Source organism: Acartia tonsa, chromosome 6 (assembly GCF_053477335.1).
Source record: "Acartia tonsa isolate MP-2025a chromosome 6, ASM5347733v1, whole genome shotgun sequence".
Taxonomy (NCBI): domain Eukaryota; kingdom Metazoa; phylum Arthropoda; class Copepoda; order Calanoida; family Acartiidae; genus Acartia; species Acartia tonsa.
The window spans coordinates 32,018,504-32,043,036 of NC_137265.1; the positions used below are offsets into that span (position 1 = coordinate 32,018,504).

The 24,533-nt window shown below is 31.7% G+C and overlaps 1 protein-coding gene across 1 annotated transcript in view; it reads left to right on the forward strand.

Moving 5' to 3' along the window:
- Positions 1-348: 348 nt before the first annotated feature.
- Positions 349-24,533, forward strand: part of LOC145322403 (uncharacterized) — a 39,228-nt gene continuing 15,043 nt past the window's right edge. The window contains exons 1-3 of the mRNA XM_080164392.1: positions 349-503; positions 9,552-9,668; positions 10,129-10,216. Of these exons, the coding sequence (XP_080020518.1) occupies positions 501-503; positions 9,552-9,668; positions 10,129-10,216 (208 nt within the window). The 5' untranslated portion in view covers positions 349-500. The remainder of the gene's footprint in view (positions 504-9,551; positions 9,669-10,128; positions 10,217-24,533) is intronic.

Genomic DNA, 24,533 nt, shown 5'->3' on the forward strand with positions numbered 1-24,533 from the left:
CTCAAAAACTGATTTAAACTTGAGATAACAAAGATATTTAATACAAAAAGCACTAAAATTATATGTAAGTCTGTAATTTAAGAAGAAGAAAAATCTTAACAACAATGTTGTTCTAGTGGGTCGCCTTCAAAGGGCTAAAACACATCCCGCAAAAGTACATTTATCATAGACAAAGAATATATTTTAAAAGTAAAAAATACAGTTTTATATTTTTTAATGCATCTGTATTGAAGAATTTTCGTCGTTTAGCCGGAAAATTTTTATTTACATACAATTTTTCAAAACTTGGATATATAATTTTTTATTTGTCTATGGTATGAGGGTAGAACACTGCGAAATAAATCAGCTGATTTTGTTATTACTTACAATGAGATAAGACGAGGCTGGATTACTAATTATTCGCAGGATTTTGCGAAATTGTCCAATATTTTGCAATTAAAAGTGAATGTGATTAAAATTTCTGTGGTTTTCAGCTAAAGTGGAATGTAAAACTCGAACTCATGGTAAGTATAATGATTATTTTTGAATTATTTAATTAAACAACTTCTTATAGTACAGAACTCTAATGGGGAGCTTCCGGATCAAACAGTGATTTTTGTCTAGAAATTAATATAGGTGCAGCTTTTTTTAGGTAGAGGGGGGGGGGGGGTAACTTGCTGTTTGACCACAAGAGGATCCCCCCCCCAATTCTTTCTATTAAGAGAAAAATCCATTTCTAAACACTCCTTTTACGTCCGTTTACGCGATTTTAACGAAGATGCAATTGCAACTTACATCTATACAATATACATATTTGCATATGTCTATTTCTGATTTATAAGGTACCCTTTTTTTAGCTAATAGGTTATCTATTATCAATTTCCCTTTTTCTTTCTATTAAAACCAATTTTACTCCGGGGCATGACAAAATATTTTCTGCATTACATAAAGTTTATCAAATGCTATCTTTTTTAAATCAAGAAATTTGATAATATTCTACGTTATGAGGATACTTACTTTTTTTTTGCGGTGATAGGTTGCTTTCTTCGTGATCGATTCCTACCTATCATTTACTCCCCAAAAAAGTCTGATTAGTTAAAACCAATTCAATTAATCACTGGCTTTGCTCAAGGAACAAGTTGGGAAGTATTTCTAATGTTTTTCTACTATTCATCTATTTTATGCTTAAAGCTAGGTGGCTTGTTTGACTTTTTTTTCTAAAAGTTAAAACCATTTAATATGAGATATTTTGAGCTTCCCTTAAATTGAGAACTTTACTTGTTCTTTGTTTGCGAGATATTAAGGAGCCAACAAAAATATGTACTACTTTTTACGTATACTAGCGGCCACGCCCCCTAGATGCCTCTAGGGGCACATTAAATGATTTTTTTTTATTTTTAAAATATGTCTATGTTGCGTTGAACTCTCTAATTGTAAAATCGGGAAAGGTAAAAAAATTCGATTGTTTTTGTGACTTCTCTTGGGAGGGTGGTGGTACTCTCCCCCAAAATAGTTATAAACCTTCCCGGGACCTATGAGGAGCTTCCCAGTTATGGGAACCCGATCGGTTCAGCGGTTAGCGGGGGATTGACCCTTACTTTTACCTTGCTTTTCAAAAAGAAGAAAAAAATATTTTCTTCTGATATATTTTTTTCTCGGGGGATGGGTGGTGTGCCCTCCCCCAATTAATTTTAAAAGCTTCAGTGTCAAAAAGTTGCAGATCAGTCCAACGGTTAGCTAGCGATATCTTTTTGAATAGACAGACGATCACATGCCAAGAGATTCAGCCTCTAATTATATTATAAGATACTCATCTTGTATCAAAATTCACTAAACCTTGAAAAAGTAATATTTTTGTCAATTTTTGTCGTTTATTAAAATTCTTAAAATCGTGCAAGTACCTTTTAAATCAAAGACAAAAAAATAAGGTTTCAATTGATTTATTGTTTTTCTTTCAACTTCTAAATTAAGAAATAAAATTCCTACATAATTACATATTAGCCTCTGTATTATAGTAACATTGTGTCTGATGAAACATAAAAGTATTTCGATTTTAATAAATTAATTTTTTATTATTTAATCCTTGGCTTAAGTAATACGTCGTAGACAGGAGGCCCTTTGTAGATACCTTTTAGGTCATTTATGTAAACATTTTGACCTAGTTATAATGGCATACATTCAGACGGGGTAACATTTAATATATTATATTCCCTTTATAAATAATATTCTTTCTATGTACGTATATATTGCTTTATTTTTTTGATTGATAGATAACTATGTTAACAAGGACAATTATTTTCTAAATTGGTCGATGGAGGAAAACAATAAAATTTAAAAAAAACATCCTATTACTCCTATAATAGATTTTTTAATTAAAGGTATTATCCATGCCTTCCCGTGTTTGCTAACTTCCTTGTCAAAGTCGGATTTTAACAAATAAAAAAAATAGATTTAGCTTTTTTTATAGGTATCTAGTGCTTCCTTTTACTGCTTGTTTGTTTTCTATTACACCTTAATTACTTTAGTGATTTTTAAAAATGTAGTGGTGTATCAGGTTAAGTTGGGATAATATGTGTCTTTCTTCCCTTTATAGCAAAATTTTGCCCTTGGTACCTCGTTATTAAAAGTATAATATGTTGATTATTTAAACGGGGTGAAATTTGAATATGAGTGTAACGAAATATGTAATATTTTACCAAGTTAGCCGCATGAAGTTCAAGGAAAAAAAAAAATTTGTAAGGGGGGTCAAAATGGGGGGTCCGCAGTCTCACCACCCCCCGCAGGGGGGCGGCCGGAGGCCGATTTTGAAAAGGAAAATTGCTATGGATTTTTGAATGCCGTCCGGAGGTGAGGCAATTGGAATTTTGAAAATCGGAGCAAAAACGCGCGCGCAGCGCGCGCGCAAAGTTGAAAATTGCGGAAAAAAAGGTCAAAATGTCCATTTTACACAAAATATCCTCTCGTTTTTTGATCGTTAATAACGCGCAGGGTTTTTGATTTACAGAAAAATCTTTTTAAACCATAAAAATCTGGCAAAATGGCATCGCAAAAAATCATGACCCAACATTTTCCCCCAAGTGGCGGAAAAGTTAGAGCACTTCAAAAAAAATTTTACAAGGCCTGGTGTATTGGCCCCTGTGGGCCTCCCAGAGGGGCTACAAAAAATCTGAAGGTACCTACAGAACCACAATGGCCGGCTCTAACTATCATTTAGTGTTGCCGGAGGCAATTGCCGGCCTCCTTCCGGCCTTTAATTGGCGGCAAAGTTAGCGCACCCAAAAAATGGCCATTTTTTGACGTGTTTTTCGCGCGTAGCGCGGCGTGTGTTTGTGGCGCAGCCACGTGTATTTCAACTTTTTTGTAGTCCATCCCAAGCCGGTTCAGCAGATGTGCGGCCGGAGGCGGTCGGCCCAGCCGTTTGGCCGGCAGCGGCCGTCAAAGGTCGCGAAAATCGTCAAAAAACGCTGTTTTTGCGGATTTTCGGCGGGCCGGTGCGGCCAGACCGTGCGGCCGACCGGCTTGGGACACATAACCCTGGATTCTATGGGCCATTGGCCTTCATTGCTATTTTGCACAATTTTTTTCCCCCAATTACCCTGGCCGGGACGGCCGTCCAAAGTGGCCAGGGACAAAATCGGCAAAAACCCGTCAAAAAACATCGTTTTTGCCGTACTTTTGGCGGCCGACCACGGCCGAACCAGGTGGCCGACAGGCCTGACCGGGATATCTCTGAAACCGGCTGGCAATGCCGGTTTTGGGGATGTAAAAAAATTGCTCCCCTCTGATGTGATTTTTTTCGGCAACAGCCCCTTAAAGTGGGGTGTGGTTCTAAGAAATTATAAATTTTTTCTGTAAATTATAACAACTACTATTATTACACCACCCCCTGAAATGTATTTACCCCCCGCAAGAAACAAGTTTGGATGAAATAATTTTTTAAGCCGAAGGCTCCAAAAAAATTATTTCATCCAAACTTGTTTCTTGCAGGGGGGTATTTAGGATCAGAGGTAACTTCAGTTTTAGTACACTCTCTCTGTAAATATAACAACTACTATTATTACACCACCCCCCGAAATGTATTTACCCCCCGCAAGAAACAAGTTTGGATGAAATAATTTTTTAAGCCGCAGGCTACAAAAAAATTATTTCATCCAAACTTGTTTCTTGCAGGGGGGTATTTAGGATCAGAGGTAACTTCAGTTTTAGTACACTCTCTACCTTTCCATCTCTGGTAACAGGTATAATAACTACAGTTATCAATTATATTATCTAACCAATTAGTAATCCACCAACTACAACTCAAAATCAATTGCTAATTATTACCATTATCTGTTTATTAATTTAATTAAATAACCAAATACTTATTATTACCTAATTATCATTATATAGTCATCACTATCATTTGTAATTTACAATATTAAAATTATCCATCATTTTATCTTACCTGTTACAAATCAATTACTAAATATTATTACATTTTAATTATTATTATAATACCTAACTTTTATAGTTTGATTATAATTATCTTATTTTTTTGCAATACAATAGATATCAATGATACATTTCAATCATAATGCTATAATCAACAATCACATTATATTACCCTTTACAAATCAATCGATTATCTTATAAGTTTCTATAATTAGCAATTATAATATTATTATAGTTATCTATGATATTATTTTGATTATTTTATTATTTAATAATTATATTATTAATATATTTAGCAATTTTATATCATAATTATGATACTATACTATAATTTACAATTATAATATATAATAAATAATAATAATTATTTTAATATGATATTTTAATAATTTTATATTTTATTGATTACATTAATTATATAATTATCACTAATAATATTATTATAATTATTCTATAATCTAATTATCATACAATATTATAATAAATATTTATAATGGTATTTCAATTATTCCAATTATTTTATAACTTAATATTCATATAAATAATAATATTTATATTATAAATTATCATATCATTTACAATATTAGATTACAAAAATAATTATCTTATTACTTTCAATATCATAATTAGCAATTATTATGTTAATAGTAATGTTTGTAATATAATTATCATACAATAACATAATTTTCATAATAATATTATAATTGTAATTACATTTAATTCAATTAAAGGTAGGTTCTTTTCAAACTATTTTCCTCTGATATACCTGTTATTATATTTAACTTTAATTAGCAATTATAATATTATTAAAATTATTAATAATGTTATTTTAATTATTTTCTATTTTAATATTCATAAAAATAATATTATTAATTTTTTGAATTACCATATCATTTACAATATTAATATGAGATTACAAAAATAATTATCTTTTTACTTTCAATATTATAAATAGCAATTTTAATATTATTATAAATATTTATAATGTTGTTTCATTTATTTTATGATTATATTAATAATATAATTAGCAATTATAATGTTACATTTATTATTTTATAATATAAATATTATACAATATTATGATTTGCAATCATATTATTATAATAATTATTTAATAATATAAATATCATACAATATTATAATTACCTTATTATATTCAATATTAGAATTAGCAAACATATTATTATAATTGTTTTGTAATATAATTAGTACTCAATAACTTTAATATTATAATAATTATTAAACAATAACATATTTATTAAAATAATATTATATTTATTATTTTAATTATTTTATCAATTACCTTATTATTATTAGATTGAAATAATCATTATCTTATTATATTTAATATTATTATTATGGTATAATAAAATTATTATCTTAATTATAATAATAATTTGTTAATGCTTTCTATACTCATATATTTTTACAATTCGCTGACGCTTGCTTCACGCGGTCCCATACCAAATTTCACCGTGGGGGTCCCAATCGAAAGGGACCGCGTCAGCCTGTTCTAGACATCATGATTATCCTTTTAGTCCCTGGGTTAAGGGTATGATATAATTTTATTTATTTACTTAATGCTGAGTACGTTAAGTTCCTTGTTATGAAAATACGCCACCAATAAAAAAATATTTAGACACACAACAAAAACAAAATGGGAATTTTGTGTAGGAAGAGTAAAAACACAGAAAAGGGACGCAAATAAAAACTTTTCTTTCTTTATTTCTTACATATATAAATAATGTATATATGTATGTATATTAGTTGAAAAAAGGTTCTAGACAAGTTTTTACTGAAGAAAGTATACATGCTAGCTATACTTTTCTGGACACTAGAAAATGTTTGGAGGTGGGGGGGGGGGGGACAAAGGTGTAAAAGAAAAGGAGGTATATATATATATATATATCAAGCAGACTTATCATATATATAAGGTAGAAAGGTATGGGGGGAGGGAGACAAAAACGGGGTGATAGTTGGCTTTGATGATGATAGCTTTTCATAGCATAAAAAGAGGTGGAGGGGGGCATTGTAGAAAGTGAGAGAAAAAGGGGGGCTGAATATCATTTGAATAGCGGCACAGTTGAAAAGTTACCAGTGGCCCAGAATTATTACGCGCAGCTGCCCACTGCTATCCCACTGTATCACGGCCTGTCTGCCGCAAGCTGCTGCATTAACTTTGGCATCAGCAGCTGGTTATTATGGCCATAAAGCTGTCGCAGCCGCGCAGCTGATTGTAGCATCCCATTTTTGTGGCTCTTCCCCCCGGTTGCCCTTAATTCTGAAGCCTGGAAAGGAAGGAGGAGGAATGTTGTTAATGTTGTAGAAAGAGAGAGATAGAGTACTTTTATACAGGGATTTTGTGCTCAGGGAGGTGGGGTGGGGGTTCAACATTTAGATTTAGGGATAAAAACTTAAGTCATATCAAATAGAACTTTACTGAAGTAATATCTAACATGATGCATAGTGTTTTATTATCAATAAATGCAAAAATGTTTTACTCTTTCCGTTGTTGTCATAAAGATAGAAACCCTTTGCTGCCATTGGCATTTTAGTGTTGCTCAATTTAACTATTACTTTATCCGTGGGGGTAAAACAGAAAGGAATTTTATACTTTTCAAGGGAGTAAAATAGGATTAATTTTTTTCATATTTTAAAAATTCAAAGATTTATTAAGGAGTTTAATATATTTAGAAGTCTATAGGTATGAAGTTAGGATATGGTTAATAGTATAAAATTACTTAAAAAGCTGGAAGCTTAACAAAGAAGATTAAACAGCATTGCTTTCATTATTAGTAGTCCTACTTTTCTTTATAACAAGGTGTACATACGTGTGTGTGTGTGTGTGTGTGTGTGTGTGTGTGTGTGTGTGTGTGTGTGTGTGGATGGGTTGTCTGTTTGGGATTATATCAAGCATTCCGTACTCACAAACACAATCTTCAAGTCTACAAACTCCAGGGAGGGATAGGACTGTAGCATTGAATTATTTCTACGACCATTCATTCTATCATTGTTACAAGAAGACTAAAATTAGGGGTAACATTTATTTTGCAGATCTATTGTTATATCTCTTTTTCCCTGACGGAACCATTTCTCGGCCCAATATTTCTCCCTTTTTGCCAGCATTACCTTATTTTGCTGAGATTCGTTTGTTTGAGAGAGGGGGGGGGGGGGGCGGTTGGTTTTATTTTATGCATGGATCTTATTTGCAAAAAAAGGCATAAAACTGATTTTAAATGTTGATAAGCAACCTCATCTGTGTTAAGTGTGGGCTGAGTTAGATAGGAGTCTGCATTTACGTCTGTCAGGGTGCTTCAAGAGGTTGTTTTCACCCGAGGGCAGTTATTGGTCAGGGGAACCTACATAAGAAATTTAGAAAGCTCATCACTTAGTGTATAGAATAAACTGACAGACAGACGGCAAGACTTTATAACTTTTAGGGCTCATATTCAAAGGCTACAGGAATACTAAAAAGAAATATTTGAGGCTTATCTAGCTTAAATAACAGCTGAGTAAATCACATATATGAGATGGACCTACAGAACAAGCAGCATACTTTGTAACCACCCCTAGTAAAAAGTCCTTTGTACACCCTTATAATAGTTTGTTGTCGTGTTGGCAAAAATCAAAGATATAAGAGAGACGAGGGTATAGCATTGTCTGGGGAGGGGGGGGGGGGGGATAAAATTATAAACTTGAGGAGTGGAAGGGGAAGGAGTGTCTATCTTGCTTTTCGTCCAACTTGCTTTTTTTAAAGCCCGTCTTCTTTAGATAGCTAAAACTGTAGTTGTAGTATTTTACAAGATATTAATTTGATTTAAGTTTATTAAATTGCCTGTTTTATCTCTCTCAATGATATACTCATGCAGACTTTGTGATTTTTAAAACTAAAAGTTAGGTTTTAAATAACAACAATTCACTGTAATGTTTTTAATCCTATTTTATAAAGTAGTTAGGTTTTTATTTCTAATGCTTAATATTTCAAACTGCTGAACCGATTTCGTTCTCCCTTTTAGGGAAGTTTAACATAGGTCCTTTAATGGATATAGACGATTTTATTTTCAGTTATTAGTCTTAGGATGGTTTTAAGCTATTTTTCTCTCCCCTCTGAAAACAAAGTCATTAGCCACTAAGTCTTTTTTCAAGCATAATGAAATATTTGAGTACACTGTATAATTATTAGTTACATTATGTGGTTCTGTTTAACCTTTAAAGTCAACACGAAAATACTATAAGATTATATAATTAGGGCAGTCAGAATTGGCTTATGTACTTTTAATCCTTTTTAAAGTATAGCGCCCCTTTCCTTCAATTCAGGGGCTTGATCTTGGGAAAAAAATATTATTTATAGTAATGAAATAAAATGTCTGTTTAAGAATTTTAAGAGTTTGGTGGAACGGGGCGATATATGTTTTCTTTTAGAAGTTAAACCTTTTAAAAATAGCCTAAAACTTGCTCATAACCAATATAAAGCACTAAGTAAGAATGTATAACAAGTGGTTCAGCCGTGTTAGATGTTTTAAGTAACAAACAGACACACAAACAACAATTTAAGATATTTCATGTTATCATATGTTGCCTTTTAATTGAAGTTGCTAGGTAGGAATTTAGACATACTGAATTTGCAACGAATATTTGATTTAAACGAATTTAAATACTAATTTACAAGGTTTTTTTTTAAAATGTTTATGAACAGTAAAGAAAATGCTAAACATTGGATCTGTGTTTTTAAAATCTCAAAACACGTAGGCCATGTGATTTTTTTCTTTCATTAAAGCTTCATATAAACCTTGTTTAAGGCAATTCTTGGAAAATATGCCAATCAACATAATCACCCTAAAGATAAATAGCCTCTAGAGCTTAGTTTCTCATTGTTTCTTAATATCTCCAAAATGGTTCGGCCTAAACTCGAAGATAGTTAAGAATACAGTCTCTATGCAGTCTATTTATGTTCATGCGGACATGGGATGGATCGACTCACGAAGAGTCCGGCTTACACTAAAGATAGTTAAGAATATAGTCTCTATGCAGTCTCTTTATGGTTAGAATGATACGGATATGGTATGGATCATTCAGATTTAATGTAGGACTGACCGACCGCCCAAAGCTTAAAGATAGTTAAGCATTCTCTTTATGTTCAGAATGATATGGATGTAAGCGGGCTGGATCGAGCCCACCTCGAGGAGTCCTTGCACGACGCCGAGCAAAGATTCATCAATTCTGGTCAAAATATTCAGAAGTTGGACCAACAGATCAAGGTATTTACTATTTTGTTATTTAAAAGCGGAGCTACTTTAAAATATAGTTTGTCAGACTATCCTTCGTTGTCACATAACTAGCAACTTTTCCAGCTAAAATATAAACTTGTGTAATTGTATCCTATTTATAAGTAGGAGTTTTTTTTACTAGTCTTTGAGACTAAAAGTTGAAAAAGAAAGTTGGCTTAATCAAATATGTGCCTATTTCAGATTGGATGATATTATGTTATCTTATGGACTATAAGTATAAACAGTTATTTAAAAAAGTTATTCACTGGTTTCATAGCCTTCTAGCATCTAGTTCAGAATCGGTCCATTTATATCTGTTATTTCTTTTTAATTTTGCTAGCTTTTTACAGGGAGTAAGCATGGCCTAATGTCGCCAAAAAATGTTTTTGATTATGCCCTTATACAATTGAATTAATATGAAACGCGTAGATCAACAGATATTTTTTCTCAGGAGTTAGATATTCTGTACAAGCGTGCCCAGAGATTGAAGAAGAATGCGTGCAGATATAATATTCGGTTGAAACTCAGCGTTTTGTCAGGTAGGGGCTTATAATTTATAATATTCGGTTGAAACTCAGTGTTTTGTCAGGTAGGGGCTTATAGATATAATATTCGGTTGAAACTTAGTGTTTTGTCAGGTAGGGGATTATACAGTCCAAAATGAAACACGTCATGATTAATTTTGTTCATACTACAGCTCTGTTTGTTTCAGGGAGGAAGGGAACATTGGGATATTTGTTACACTGATTCCCCAAAGTTTTATAATCATGTTTTCTTATTCGTTGACTTAACAACTTTGGAGACTTTTATTGATTTTGATTGGTTGGTTTCCGAAGCTGAGTGTCCAAACGTTTCAACCATTAATTGTAATTTACAATAGGGATAATTTGTGTGTCATAATTGGGGATGTACATCATTTATCGGCCATTGCCTTATCCCTTTAGAAACCTGCCTAAAGCAGAAAAGAATTCTAGACAACGCCATGCAATCAATGGGTTAGGTTTTTGTAAAATTCTAGCATTTAATGTAGTTGGAAATTTTAAGGGTATAATGAAAAAATACTCGAAAATAACTCTTATAAGTTGTATTAATTTCATTAAAGAAAGAATTTATTATTAAAAGACTATTTTGAAACTGACAATTTTTTTTTCTAATTGAAATATCCTTTCATAAGAAAATATACATATTTGAAATTAATATATTGATAATGATTTTTGTTTGATTTTAAAATTGCAAAAACAAGCAAGTTTAAAGCTTCCCTATCATGCAAATTTCAACATGCAATAATGCAAATTTTAAATCAGTCATTTTGGTTATGGGATTATAGCTACTATATGATTTAATAGAGGCTTAGACCCTAAGAGGCTTCTAGGAGGTACCTTATAGAAATAAGAAAAAGTGGAGGACGACCAACTATTTTAACCCCCCCAAAAAAACGATAGGTACATATAATTTCTGTTTACATAAAATATTCAAAAATCGTTATATTTTTATCTCAAAGAGTTTATACTTGACGATTGGTGGTAAAATAGTTGTTTTTCTTTAGATTAAAAATCCATTTCTGTATCATCTAATCTTTTCAAAAACATGATAGTTTCTTACCCTTATACCTATTTTTTCCTTTATTTTTTAATAGAATAAAGTTGCTCTTGTTCAGAACTCATGCAAAAAAAAATATTTAACTCGCAACATACAAATCAATCTTTTTTTATGAAAACATTTAAGTTGAAAAAAAAACTTGATTTAATGGAATTTAAGTTGTGTTTTCATGCCAATATTTTGAAGAATTATTAGATGTGTATTTTTATAAGTTTTTTTCATATGGTAAATTGATTTGGCGTTCTCCTCTTTTCTTATAATAAGATTAAAGTGTACTGTAAATGTTTTATTTTTATTTAGAAGAAAAACATTTTATCTCTCAGAATATGTTATAATCTTACATGTAACTGAAGACTAGTCGCTTCTGTTTTTTCAGAGGTTTTAATGAACATGCACAGCCACTTGATTACAAAATATTTTATTTTAGAAGCTTCGCTCTATGAAGGAAGGAAATTCCCCTAAATATTACCTTTTTGCATATTATTAAAAAAGAAAGTTTTTATTTTATTTTTTTTATGATATTTCAATGAAGTACTTCAAAGAGAGGGAGTGGAGTTTAACAATTTCACGACTTATAGGAAGCTTACCGGTTAGAATTACTCTGATAATAACAAACAGATTCATTTCATTAGGATGATTTCTTCTGATCTTTATAAGCAGTGAGGAAGGGTAACTTAAATAAATCTTGACCTGTAATGCATGAAGTAAAGAGAGCTTTAACAGGCAATGTGCCCATAAAATTATGGGGGTTTTCAGGTGTACATCACAATACAATCATAACTTAAAAAGAAAGAATCCTGGCTTTCAATTCTTATCTGATATAATCTAATTTGCAAGCCTAGAACCAAACTATACTGTGGCTGCTGCCATGCTTTATTCAAGAAAGGCCTGTAGTATTCGATTACTTAAAAAAGTTTTAATCCTTATTAACAACAAAATGACATTTATTGTACATATATGTCCTGTAGACTTTCAAATAAGATTTACATGACGCTTATTCAACAATTTCATAGTCGCTCTCTATTGTGTTGAATCCCCCTAGAGGCCAGGGACGAAGCCAATAGCTTTTTTTAGTATTTTTGAGTAACGAACTGTGCACAAAAGAGAAGTTTGTGCAAAATCTAGTTTTGTCTTAATAGGTATTCATACAGGGACATACAGGATAGATAATGAAATGTTCCATTTTTTTCCCTATTACATTCTACCTTATGTAGCTTTAATTTGTTCAGGGAAAAGTGGGCAGAGAATTATTTTATTATCATTGTCCCTGCCTCCCTGGTTATTTCATTGGGGCAGACTAAGAAAATGGGGTTATTGTTTGAAATTTAGGTTAAGAAAAGATTTTAAAACTCTAAATTATTATGCTCTGATTGTAATGATTTCTATCTGACAAACTGCTAGATTAGTGCATATGCTTTGGATTATTTCATTACAGTTTCATAAAGGCATTTCCTCTCTATTTAAAATACAAACATTATTATATGACATAGTATATAAGTAGAAGTTCACAAAACAACCCTCTTTCTAATCTTCCCCTCAATGTTTCTCATTTCCAAGCCCTACCCTCTTTTTCTCCATTGCATGCACGGATTTTTAGAAGCAATAAGCAGCACCCAAGCACACTAACACACACACACACATATACTATAGTCTAATAAGGTGAGGTGTGCAGGGCTATGTCAATGGATATGATAAATTTATTATACCCCTAGGTCTAAAATGCAAATATTTCTTTTTGTAGCTTGTATAATAGGAGGATAGTTTAGGTTTAGATTTATCTAACTGTCTTTGTCCTATGGCTTTCCTGAATAAGAGTAAAGAAATAAGTGGAAAAAATGGCGACCATCATCTGTAAGCTGTTAACTGAGTGCCCAGCTGTCCCAAGCTGTCGTGTGTGTGTGTGCCGGGTAACTGTCAAATATTAGCATCGAGTGAGTAATGCTTCTTTTCCTTGCATTCCCCTCTTTTGACTCACCTCCCTTTTCAACATATCTTTTTTGGTTAGATAACTTTCCCTATAATACCCCCTCTTTTTTACTTCCCTTCCCCTTGTTGTTCATGTAGGGTAGCTGTAGAATAGCTTTTTAGAAAGAAAGCTGTTCTGATAGCTGATAGGCCACCGACCTGTGAACAAAGTTTATGTGTGTGGTGTGTGTGTACTTATATATCCACCAAGCTTTGGCATGTGTGTGTGTGTGTGGGTAGGTGTAATTTATGTGTGTGTTATTTGTTGGAGCGTTTATTTCTTAAGAGTACTTACTACTCACTAAAGGTTGCAGTTGCAAAATCGTTACGGAAAATGATTGCTTGGTTGACGGCCAGGCTAGTATTAGCATTTACACAAAGAGACATTTTAGGTTCCCTTTATATGCGACAATTATGTACAGGGAGGGAGAGGACAATGGCAGATAAATTAAAACCTATTCAAACATTTTTGTATCATCTATCTTTGAAAGAACATCATATATAATAATTTGGGAGGATTTCAAATTATTCTCAATTGTACCATCACTGAAAATCATTGCAGATTGATTGTGTGTGTATATTGCAATTTGAAGTTATTTTATTTGATTTTAGGGAAGAATTTTAAAATCAATATTACCAAAATATCCTTTTAAATCTTTTAAACGGAACAGAATTTTTTTCATTTTGAAAGTTCGTCTTTATAAAAGAGTCATCCTTAAACTTTCATCGTATGTTAATTTTACAACCGCTCCAAGTCAGGTTTATTACTTCTCTTTATGAATTGATATAGTTATGGGCGTAGATTTTTATTTGACCTTATCTAAAACAACAAATTTGTTTTCAACTTGTAGTATTTAAAAAGAAAAAGTGGGCGGAGATTTTGTTTGAACCAAAGTTTATTTAAGGTAAAGTTGAAGGCGGAGGATTGAATATAAATCCCTCAAATAGTAGTGGGTGTAGATTTATTTAGAGAACGTAATTTTTGTTTAGGTAAAGCAGATTATAAAAATGGGTATTTGTTAAAGAAGATGTAAATTCTGTAGGGACTCTTAACAGCATGGTTTTACAATCTTAGGTTCAAAAGATATAAACTTCTCTTTAGAATAATATTCTTGATTAATATTTATGAAATAAGAAATACAATTTTCAATCCTATTTCAAATGAGCATTGAATTCTGTAAATTATCTTAAACGATTTGATTATTTTTTGCTTTATTTGCATTTATATAATCTCCAGTGGCATAAAATGGAAAAGTATAATTTCTTAATGCAGTTATTGATTTAGAAATAGTCGATAAAATTTTCAATTTAGAAAAAAGTAGATTCTTAGGCTTTTAATTTATTTAAAGATAAGTGATTTTTTCAATATGAGTTCTTGTTTTTATTGAATTTTTTCCAGACTGACAAGATGCACCCATATCAAGTAGAAAGTTTGGATTCAAATCTTAAATTTCATCACAAATTCCGAGAGATTTGCACAGGGACCCAGGGATGGGACAGTGGTAGTAAAGCTAAGCTTAACTTCTTTGTAATGATTAACAAAATTCTGCCTTTAGTAGATTAAGCTTAGAAAGGTTAGTGTAAGAATATTTTGATTGATTTCAAAACTTTCTAAAGCAGAAATTCTCATAAAAATGCATGAGAACAATTAACTTATCCTCTGTTGCTATGTTCCTGCATCCTTGCATTTGCAATGCATTCATTTATATAAAAGATACCTTTGATAGGAATCATTAATAATCCTGGGAATGAGGGGGGGGGGAGTTGCTTGTTGCCTTATCAATTGCATTCTGTCTTTGTTTGGTCAAGGAAAGGTATGAATATTATTGAATATTTACCAGTTATGTGATTGCAAATTTTAGTTATAAAAGCATTCAACATTATAGATAAAGAATAGTGAAGCATTACATATTAGATTACAATAAAGGTTTGATAAATTGAAATCATAAGAAGGAGGTTTGCATATATGGTCAAAAGACAAATTTGCTTGTGTTTAAATTTTTTTAAAGCTGAAATGATAAGTGGAGGGTCAAACCCCTTTCCCCATTTCTATGTTCCCATAGATGCCATTAGTGTATTATAAAACTAGCGGCTACGCCCCTAGAGGCCTCGATTTTTTTGTCATTTCTCTTGGGAGGGTGGTTGTACCCTCCTACAAAATAGTTATAAACCTTCCCAGAACCCATGAGAATTGACCCTGTTAAGGAGATCCCGATCAGTTCAGCCGTTAGCAAGATCCTTTGGTACAGACACACAGACAAACAAACAGACCAACATCCTGTTACTTTAGTATAAGGATAGAACTTGTTCAATTTGCTTTTATTAATAATCATCTTATCCTAGGTTTTTGTTCAGTTAAGCTAAGTTGTCATACTACATTGCAAATTTTTGCAGTTTACAGCATTATTTATTAGCAATAATCATAAATTTTAAAATTGTTTTTTTTTATTTTTGTCTTTCTTAAAGATAGAATCTTTTTGTTGATTGTCCAATTATAGAAAACAAAATTTGCATAAGATATTAAGTAAATTGGCTGGAAGCTGCCAATACTATCTATTTTTGATAGTCAATGCTGCTCTACTTATGGGCATAATTGTCTTTGTTTATGGGGTATTCTCTAAAGGGGCTTTAGTTTTGATCTCTCAAAGCAATTTATTTATCATTATTTTAAAATTTATGGTATTAGTTATAATTTGGAATCATTGTAAAACTTCAAAGATCATTTAAATACTTTTATCTTCTGAACTTCAGACTTTCCCAACCACCTTAGAAGCCTATTCCTTTTTAACTCTTTTTGGAGCAGGGATGCCAGGATAGGACATAGTAGGATGATTCAATTTTCTCTTTTATTTCTTGTCTGTTATATCCTACAACTAGCAGCTACGCCTCTTGGGGCTATACAATATTCAAGGACCTATAAAAAGCTTCCCTTTAAAGGAGAACCATATCGGTTCAGTGGTTTTCGAGATCCTGTTACTTTACTTGATATAAAGTAGAGAGTTTTTTTGTCTGAAGCTTAAGACCTCAAAAACTACTGAACCCATTGGGTTCTCTTTTTTAGGTAACCTTCAAATAAGATCCTGTGAGGCTTTATATGTTATTTTATTTACAGATTTAGGTTTTGTGATGGTTTTAGGCTATTTTTATAGCGCCTTTCTGCCACTCAAATTACAGAGCTCCTAGATAAAATCATCTGTCATTAATCCCTCCTCTCCTTGGTACTCAAGAGATCACCGTTTTAACAGCAAGCAATAATATCACATTATTATCAGGGAGGGAGTCGATAATGACATTTGAATTAACCTAAATAACATTTTCTCCGTTCTTCATCCACTTAAACCATCTAAGGGCAAAAATTAGCATAAGGAATGGAGAAAGATTAGGCTATCGTTCATTGTGTCGTCCCTGGTTATTATAAGACACAAACAACAATCTGACATTTTGCAACCTCATGATGTAGAGAGAAAGAGAGATCCCTTAGGAGTTTTAGACGTCTAGAAACCTTTATAAGTCCTGTAGTAGATACATACATATATATATATTCATGCAATTGTTGGCTATGAAACTGCAAAACTCGTTTGCAAAGTCATAACTTCCAGGGATATAGTGAAAGGACAGGGAAGTCTTATTAATTTTTATCTCTAAATTCTTCAAAAGTTTATATTTGGGTGTTGGTATAATATGATTTAGGAAAGTTGACTTAACCTGCATTGTCCCCTTCCTCCCGGCACAACTTCTAATCATATACATAAAATAATGTATATTATACTTACACATACATATATACTCCTTATATATCAAATAAGCTGTTAAAAAGGAAAGAAGAGAACACAGCTGCTTAAATTGGACCGCGCCGTCCTTGCCAAGCTTTTTTAGCTGTGTAGCTGCCGATAGCTGTCACTAACTAACACAGGGCTTGCGGCTATCTCTGTCTCCTGTGCCTGTGCGGTGTAGACCGCTGCAGCTGCTGTGCAGATTTCACTATTCGGGGCACTAGCAAGAGATAGCTGTCTTCATTTTGACAGCTCGCTGCTAGTTGCCCAAACTATGTTGAGATAGCTTCTTTTTTTTAAGGGATCCTAGGCTATATATTTCTCCTAAATATTTTTTGCTTTAAATAATTTTTCCATTGTATCAAAACATTTAAAAGATTTTAGTCCCAAGATTTTATTGGTAAAAATAATTCTAATAATTTTAAAGATTAAGGTTTTTTAGAGTTAATAAAACCCCTGATAGAAACCTCCCCCTTCCTCCGTCCTTGCCTTTTTCCCTGCCCCCACCATTCCTTTTTAGAGGTTTGTTACTGTGTGCAGGGAGGGAGGGGAGGTGGGGGTAGTACAGCAGAATATAGCTAGCTCTGACCCAGTTAGTCTGGGGAACACTATTAAGCAGTCGGGAGGTATACACACATACATCCACACACTCTTAAATACTAATCTCTGTCTGCTAGTAGAGGTTATATTGTGACAACTACATGATAGAAGATTATTATTATACCCAGCTCATAGTGTTATCCCCTCTCCAGATCTCAAAATTTTGTTAAAAACATTTTCTGTTACAAAATCTCTAAAAAAAATGTGTTAAAATTCAAGCTTTAAAGAACCCTGGAAGAAAAAAAAGTCATTAAGAAAATCCCAGTTATTAAAAAAGTTATATTTTAAGAAGAAATTTTGAAAATTGTTATTTTTACAAAGCTTTCATTGACCAAAAACTGCCTAAAAATGTAAGTATTATAATATTAGTTGTTAACAAAAATGTTTATATTTTTATAGTAAGGATTTTGTTGCTAAGGATAGCTAGATAAATATTTCACTAATATTCAAATATTGTTTATATACATAAAAAATGTATATAAATATGTAAAGACTTATTAGAAATTTGATAAAATCTTCCTAAATTCTTTGTGCTGTGTTTTTTTTTAGATATTTATTATTACATATTCAATAAATACCTAATTTAATGTTAAATTAATACTTGTTTAATTGTATATTATTGAAAATTAAATGTTGAGATTTTTTTGACAATTCTAGTATTTTAGAAGTCATTATTCAAAAGGCCCTTAGGTCTCATTTGAAAGAATCAATCTAATCCAATCTATATCCCATTTTTCTCTTGAAATGGTTTAAAAACTGCCTAAAATAGATAGATATCTTAAAAACAAGCTTTCTAGAGATTTTAGTTTGCTTACCTAGTAATAAACAAACTTCTTATCATTTTATCCCAAATGCCTATCTTTAATTGTAAATTTCCTTATTAGATATCGAAGATCACTTTCTTAAAAAATCATAGCTAAATATTATATAATATGTCTCCAAAATAAACATTATTCATTAATATTGATTATGTTAATATTAAAGCGTCACAGTATGTATGATATTTATTTATCAAACATATGTATTTTTTATCAAAAGGTGCTTTAATGTTGTACTTTAATAATTTCAGGGTTAAATAAAGTTTGCTTGGATCATGTTACTTGTCGATGCAGCGCTGCACTTACAAGTAACATGTTTAACTTTGCTGCACTTACAAGTAACATGTTAAAGGGAGATAAAAAAAGGAGATAGGCAGACAATGTTAGTTATATTTTTTATTGAAAATAAGCTTTTTAGTCATTTCTAAAGAACTTAAAAACCCCAAACAACTTCCTTCATCTTGAACCAAATTATACAAGGAAAACTCCTCCCACTCTTTTCCTCCTGAGAAATTTCCACCAATTTCTAAATTAAACCTTTGATTTAAAAAATCTCCACCCTCTGGAAAACATAACTCAGAGCAATTTCATGTACAACCCCCTCCCTCCCTTCAATAATAGTTTTGCATATATTCAAAACCATTACTAATAAATGTTTAGCTAACGAATTAATCTTAATTGTTTCTATTTATAATTATATTAGTATCTCTATAGGGAATGGAGGAGGGATATTGCTGCATCTACAAGTAACATGTATGAGTTTGCTGCATCTACAAGTAACATGTGATAAGCGCTGCATCGACAAGTAACATGATCCGTTTGCTTAGTTTAAGTTGCTAAAAAAGACGTCGGAAATATAGGTTTTTAGTAGCGAAGCTACTTTAAAAGTTGGACACGCTTGTACAATAGATATATTATTATTTAGATCGTACACTAGATTATGATGTACTCCTATTATGTGAAACTTGTAGCTTTTTAAAAAAAAGCGATACCCTCCCCCTTTAATAAGTTAATCCCATCCCATAACCTCCTTTTCTGGATAAACGAATTGACCAATATGTGATGTCTATGTTAACAACTAAAATTGGCGATCAATGGATATAGAATATTCACGTATATTCTATATCCATTGATCGTACGACCGTCAGTAAGTGAAGATTAGGATTGTTAGCTTATTGCTGCGCTACTTGTGGACCTAACATAATCTACCTCTGTAAGACAAAAAACAGCAAAACCATAAATAAATTACTTTTAAACTAAATGTCGCTGAGGTGCATTTGAGGGAGGGTGAGGAGGGCGTAGGGCTAGACCCATGCACTTATGGGGATAGTTATTATAAATATCTTTATTACATATCTTTTTATACTGTTTTTATACTAATACAACACTTAATTCATTTTGACTGGCCTCAAAAATTTGCAATTGGGTTTTCATTATTTTAAAAAATATGTATGCCTATCTTTTACCTTATTATTAATTATCATTGTATGAATAGCACTACATTGCCTCTTTTGGTTTCTAGTAGTAATTCTTATTGCAAGACACAAAGTAGACGTAAATAAAGGCAAATTCACTCTTAAAACATTGCATCTATGTCTTAACATTTTTTGACATAACCCCTATAAATTGCATGTCGACGCAAGAATTTTGGTAAAAAAAAGATTTTTTCTTGTGTTGATACCTTAACAAAACTAAAGTTTAACTGATGATCCAAATTTGTTTCTGATAATATCCCTCCCTTGCAAAGCACAAGTATATTTAAGGCCTTGCGTAATTTAGACGTCTAAAATGAGTTATTATTTTTGACTTGTGTATAAGTTTGTTTGTGTGTGTGTGATTCTGTGTATGTATGTGTGTGATACTGTGTATGTGTGTGGATATACGTACATCCTTAAACATGTGTGTGTAGTTTTTTTCAGACTGTTTTTATATAAAAAAAGTATTGATTTGATATAGGTATATGATTCATAGATAGATAGATAGATAGATAGATAGATTGGCATTAAAGATTTTTTGTCCTTTAACTTACTGTCTGGTTTTTTAGGAACGTAGCCCCTCTATAGCTTAAGTAATGTCTGCCCGTCCTTAGGCCAATCGAAATTAATTAAAAATGACATTGTTTTAAATTCTTAAGTCTTAATATTTTGTTTAAATATCAAAATATGTTAAAAGTTTGATATAAAAATGTATTTTTAAAATTTTTACCCCTTGATATTTTTGTTTATACGAAAATTACGTCGTCTATTAATAATTAAACTATAATAGCAAAGTTCAAAAGTAGCACAACAACATTTAAATGGCATAAAACAGTACAGTATAATACAAACTAAGTTCATAGAGTAGCTTCGCTAATAAAAATATGAATAAATTAAAAAGATTATCTACTTTAAGGTGTATCGAAGTATGACCTAAATGAAATGAATATTATGCCTTATAAATAGATCTATTTAAATCATTAGCTTGATAAATATGACATTTAAGTCATTAAGCGCATATTAGGAAGGTGAATTTATATAAAAAATAATTTGCCTTCTAACTGATAAGAAAATTGTAGGTAAAATAGTATTTCTTTGGATAAAAGATCCCTTTCGTTGGTTTAAATCCCCGAAAAGGAAATTAAGAACAGAAAATATAATTTAAAAATGTAAGTACTCGCACACAATATTCCGTTATGAACCACTATAAATGAAAGGAAAAAAAGTGCACTTGGGCTAAACCGGATATGAAATTAACGCAGCTTTTTTCACCCTTTTATTTCGTCCTTTATCCCCCCTCCCTCCTAATTCCTTACCCTTTGAAATTTTAACCTTAAAAAATTAACTGCCTTTCCCATTTTTTGTGACTTCTGCATAATATAACATTTTTCTATAGATTTTTATGTTATTACAGCAGCTACTACATTGAGTGTTTGGCTTTTTTTCTTAAAAAAAGAACTCTTTGTTTAAAGATGGATTTCAAAATGAGTTATCAAAATTGAAAGATTTGTTGATTGAATTTTTTAATTTACCTTTCAGAAAATATTTTACTCGAAAGTCTGTGCTTTTCCGAAAACATTGCTATTGCTGAGCTAATTTAAACTCCTTTATTCTTTTCTAATGTACTTGAGCAGGTTTTTGCTGTTACGATAGGACACTTTTATAGCTAACTTGCGGCCGGTCCCAAAAACTCGTCTGCTAATATCTTGATCTCAATCTATCTCTATTTTTTTTACAGTATTAGTCTAAACTTTCTGTCTTGGTTTTTTAAGTAGCGTAGCTGCTATTTAACTAAGATCTATCCATCTGTGTCTGTCTGTCAGTACTTCCGTTAGTAATTTATTTTAGAATAACATCAAAATTGCAAATTGTCTATTTTTACTTTATTTCTACTGTTCTTTTATCCAATAATAATATTGAACTATTGCTTAAACCTGAAGCAACATATAAAATCTAAGTATAGATATTTCATTACAACATGGCATAATGCATTTCAAAAGGTTCCGACTAATCCAATGAAATGAAATACAAGATTATTAATGATCATTGCATAATGTGGCTACTTATTAATTTTTTCATAATACCCCTTACCCCCCTAGTAGTGGGGGGAAATTGCCCTTTTCCCCAACATTTTAATTTAAATTATGAACATAATGCCTTAGAGAGACAGGATAGATAAAAATAGATTTAAATGTCCCTCCAACTCTCACCCCCCCCCCACCAAAAAAAAATCACACTAAATGTCATGTAAATATAAATGGTATAGGGAGAATACCATTGCAGAAGAATTATATTAACTAGGCATAATTTAGCACTTAATAATTGGGGAAATATTATTTTCTCCCATAGTCCCATCCCCAAGTTAAAAAAAAATATGGCGTTATTTGTTTTAAAGGCGTTTACATTTTAACTAGTATATATAATAATAGCAAGGTGCAGCTGTTAATAAATCATTGTGTATCAAATGTTACATTAGGAAAATCAGGCTTCAATTTTATTTAGAGCTTCCTTCACACCAGGATGACATATATTGAAATACAGAAGCCTTAATATAGACTTACTTTAGCTTACATTTTAAATTATATTTTATAGAGATGCTTTGCTTTTAAAAGTGTGCCTTAAAATACCTAGAATTATTATTTTAAAAATAATATGTAAAGGCAATTAACTACATGTTGTAACATAAACATTTCTAAACTGTACCTTATTTATAAAGGAATCTCCAAGTGTTCTTTTTGATGTAGAAATAACATATTTTATTTAAATCTTAACAGGTACTAAAGATGTTAAAATCCTATTTTGTAAAACAAAAGCCTATTCAAAAAAGCATCCTCATAACTTTTTTTACCCTTTTGTTCCTACTATAACAAGTTAACCCCTTTTTAGTATGACCAATTTAATAGGGATACAGGGATTATACACTTGGCGATAAATTAATCTTTATCTAAAATTTTATGAGAAAAATATTCCCTTGTGGATTATATTTGTTGTGGGAGGAAAAAGGTTGCAGATAATTTTTTTCTTCGATTGTCTCTTACCTCCCTGTAAATTTTGAAGTTAAAAGGAATGATAAAGGGGTTTAGGGGGTGGGTTAATGGTTATTGGGCTTGAAAGAGGTAGGTGAGGAATGGTTTTAAAGCTTTTTATGGGGTGAATATCTCATTGTTTGGGGGAGGGGGGAGGATAGGTCATTGTGGTATGAAATTATTTGAACAATGCAGTTAGGATGAGGGAAGGGGGGGGGGGGGGTAAGATGCTTACTTTAGCTCATTATTACCTAACGTACTTTTATAGTTTGTAGGGGGGAGGTATGTTATTCCAATTTGGAAGGGAGTGGGGGAGCTAGACCCCAGCCGATTATTATAGGTAATAATGGTTATGCAGTCTGCTACACATGGATTATGACAAGTAGTCTCAATAATAATTAACGCAGTAATAAAACAAAAACGGCTGGTTATAAGGTCTAGAAATCTTTATCTAAAGTAGTAGCATTAAAAAACACTAAAAAACCTTCCTATAAATGGAGCTGTTTATTAGATCTTAAAGGACACATATTCCATCCCTAAGGTGTTAGACAGACATTGTTTAATACATAGGGGAATCATACCCTCCCCCCGTTCACACATATTTCCCATAGCATCTTTATTTCCTTTTCTCATTAATGGTTTTTATCCTCATTGGCCGATCCTTAAAAATCCACACACAAAAAGTTAACAAACAAGATATTAGGTATATTCTTTTATGGATTTCTAAAAGGTTTGAATTTTTACGAGAACTCATCTTTAAACTATCTATTACTATTTAGATCTTAAGTGTAATGAGTAAAACAATTTTTTTTAAATATTAAAGAATTAAACCATCTTAACATATTAAGATCTGTGTAAATATTTAAGGCTTGGACCTTGTCTAAATGTGTCTGGGCTTAGTAATAATTACTATAATCAATTAAGACTCCCAAGAGAGGGAACTAAATATGCCAGGGGAGGGAGGCATATATAACCTGAAATTATAATTTTAATAGGATATGTCTTATGCCTGCTTGCAGGGTTTCGGATCCGCATTGATTTTATGCGGATCCGGATCCTCAAAATTTGGTCAGTGCGGATCCGGATCCGGATCTTAGACAATAAAAATAAAATCACCAAATTTTTCGAAAAAATTTTATTCTTTAATTCGAAGTCAAAAATACTTTTAATTTTCAAGTCTGAACCTAAACCTTAAAGATTGGCTCTCATCAAGAGAATGTCTGAGATTTTATATAAATTTAGGTAGATTTTTCCATTTTTCCGCATTTTTTGGAGTCTAAGGATCCGGATCCGGATCCTTGGACTCAAAAATATGCGGATCCTTGCGGATCCGGATCCGAAACCCTGCCTGCTTGCCATGTAGTCCATATTTAAAACATTTACTTAATATGTCATGATATTTTCTTTATAATTTCTGTAGCACAGTTTACTCTATTTTACATTAAGACACTTATGGACAAAAAGTTCTCAAAAAAATGTAGCAATCATTGACATATTACAGAAATATTAAACAATGACACTTTTTATACTTTCTTTGTCATAAGTATCACTTTTTACCTACACAAAAAAGCTGATTGTTTCAGAATTAGTGATAATTGTC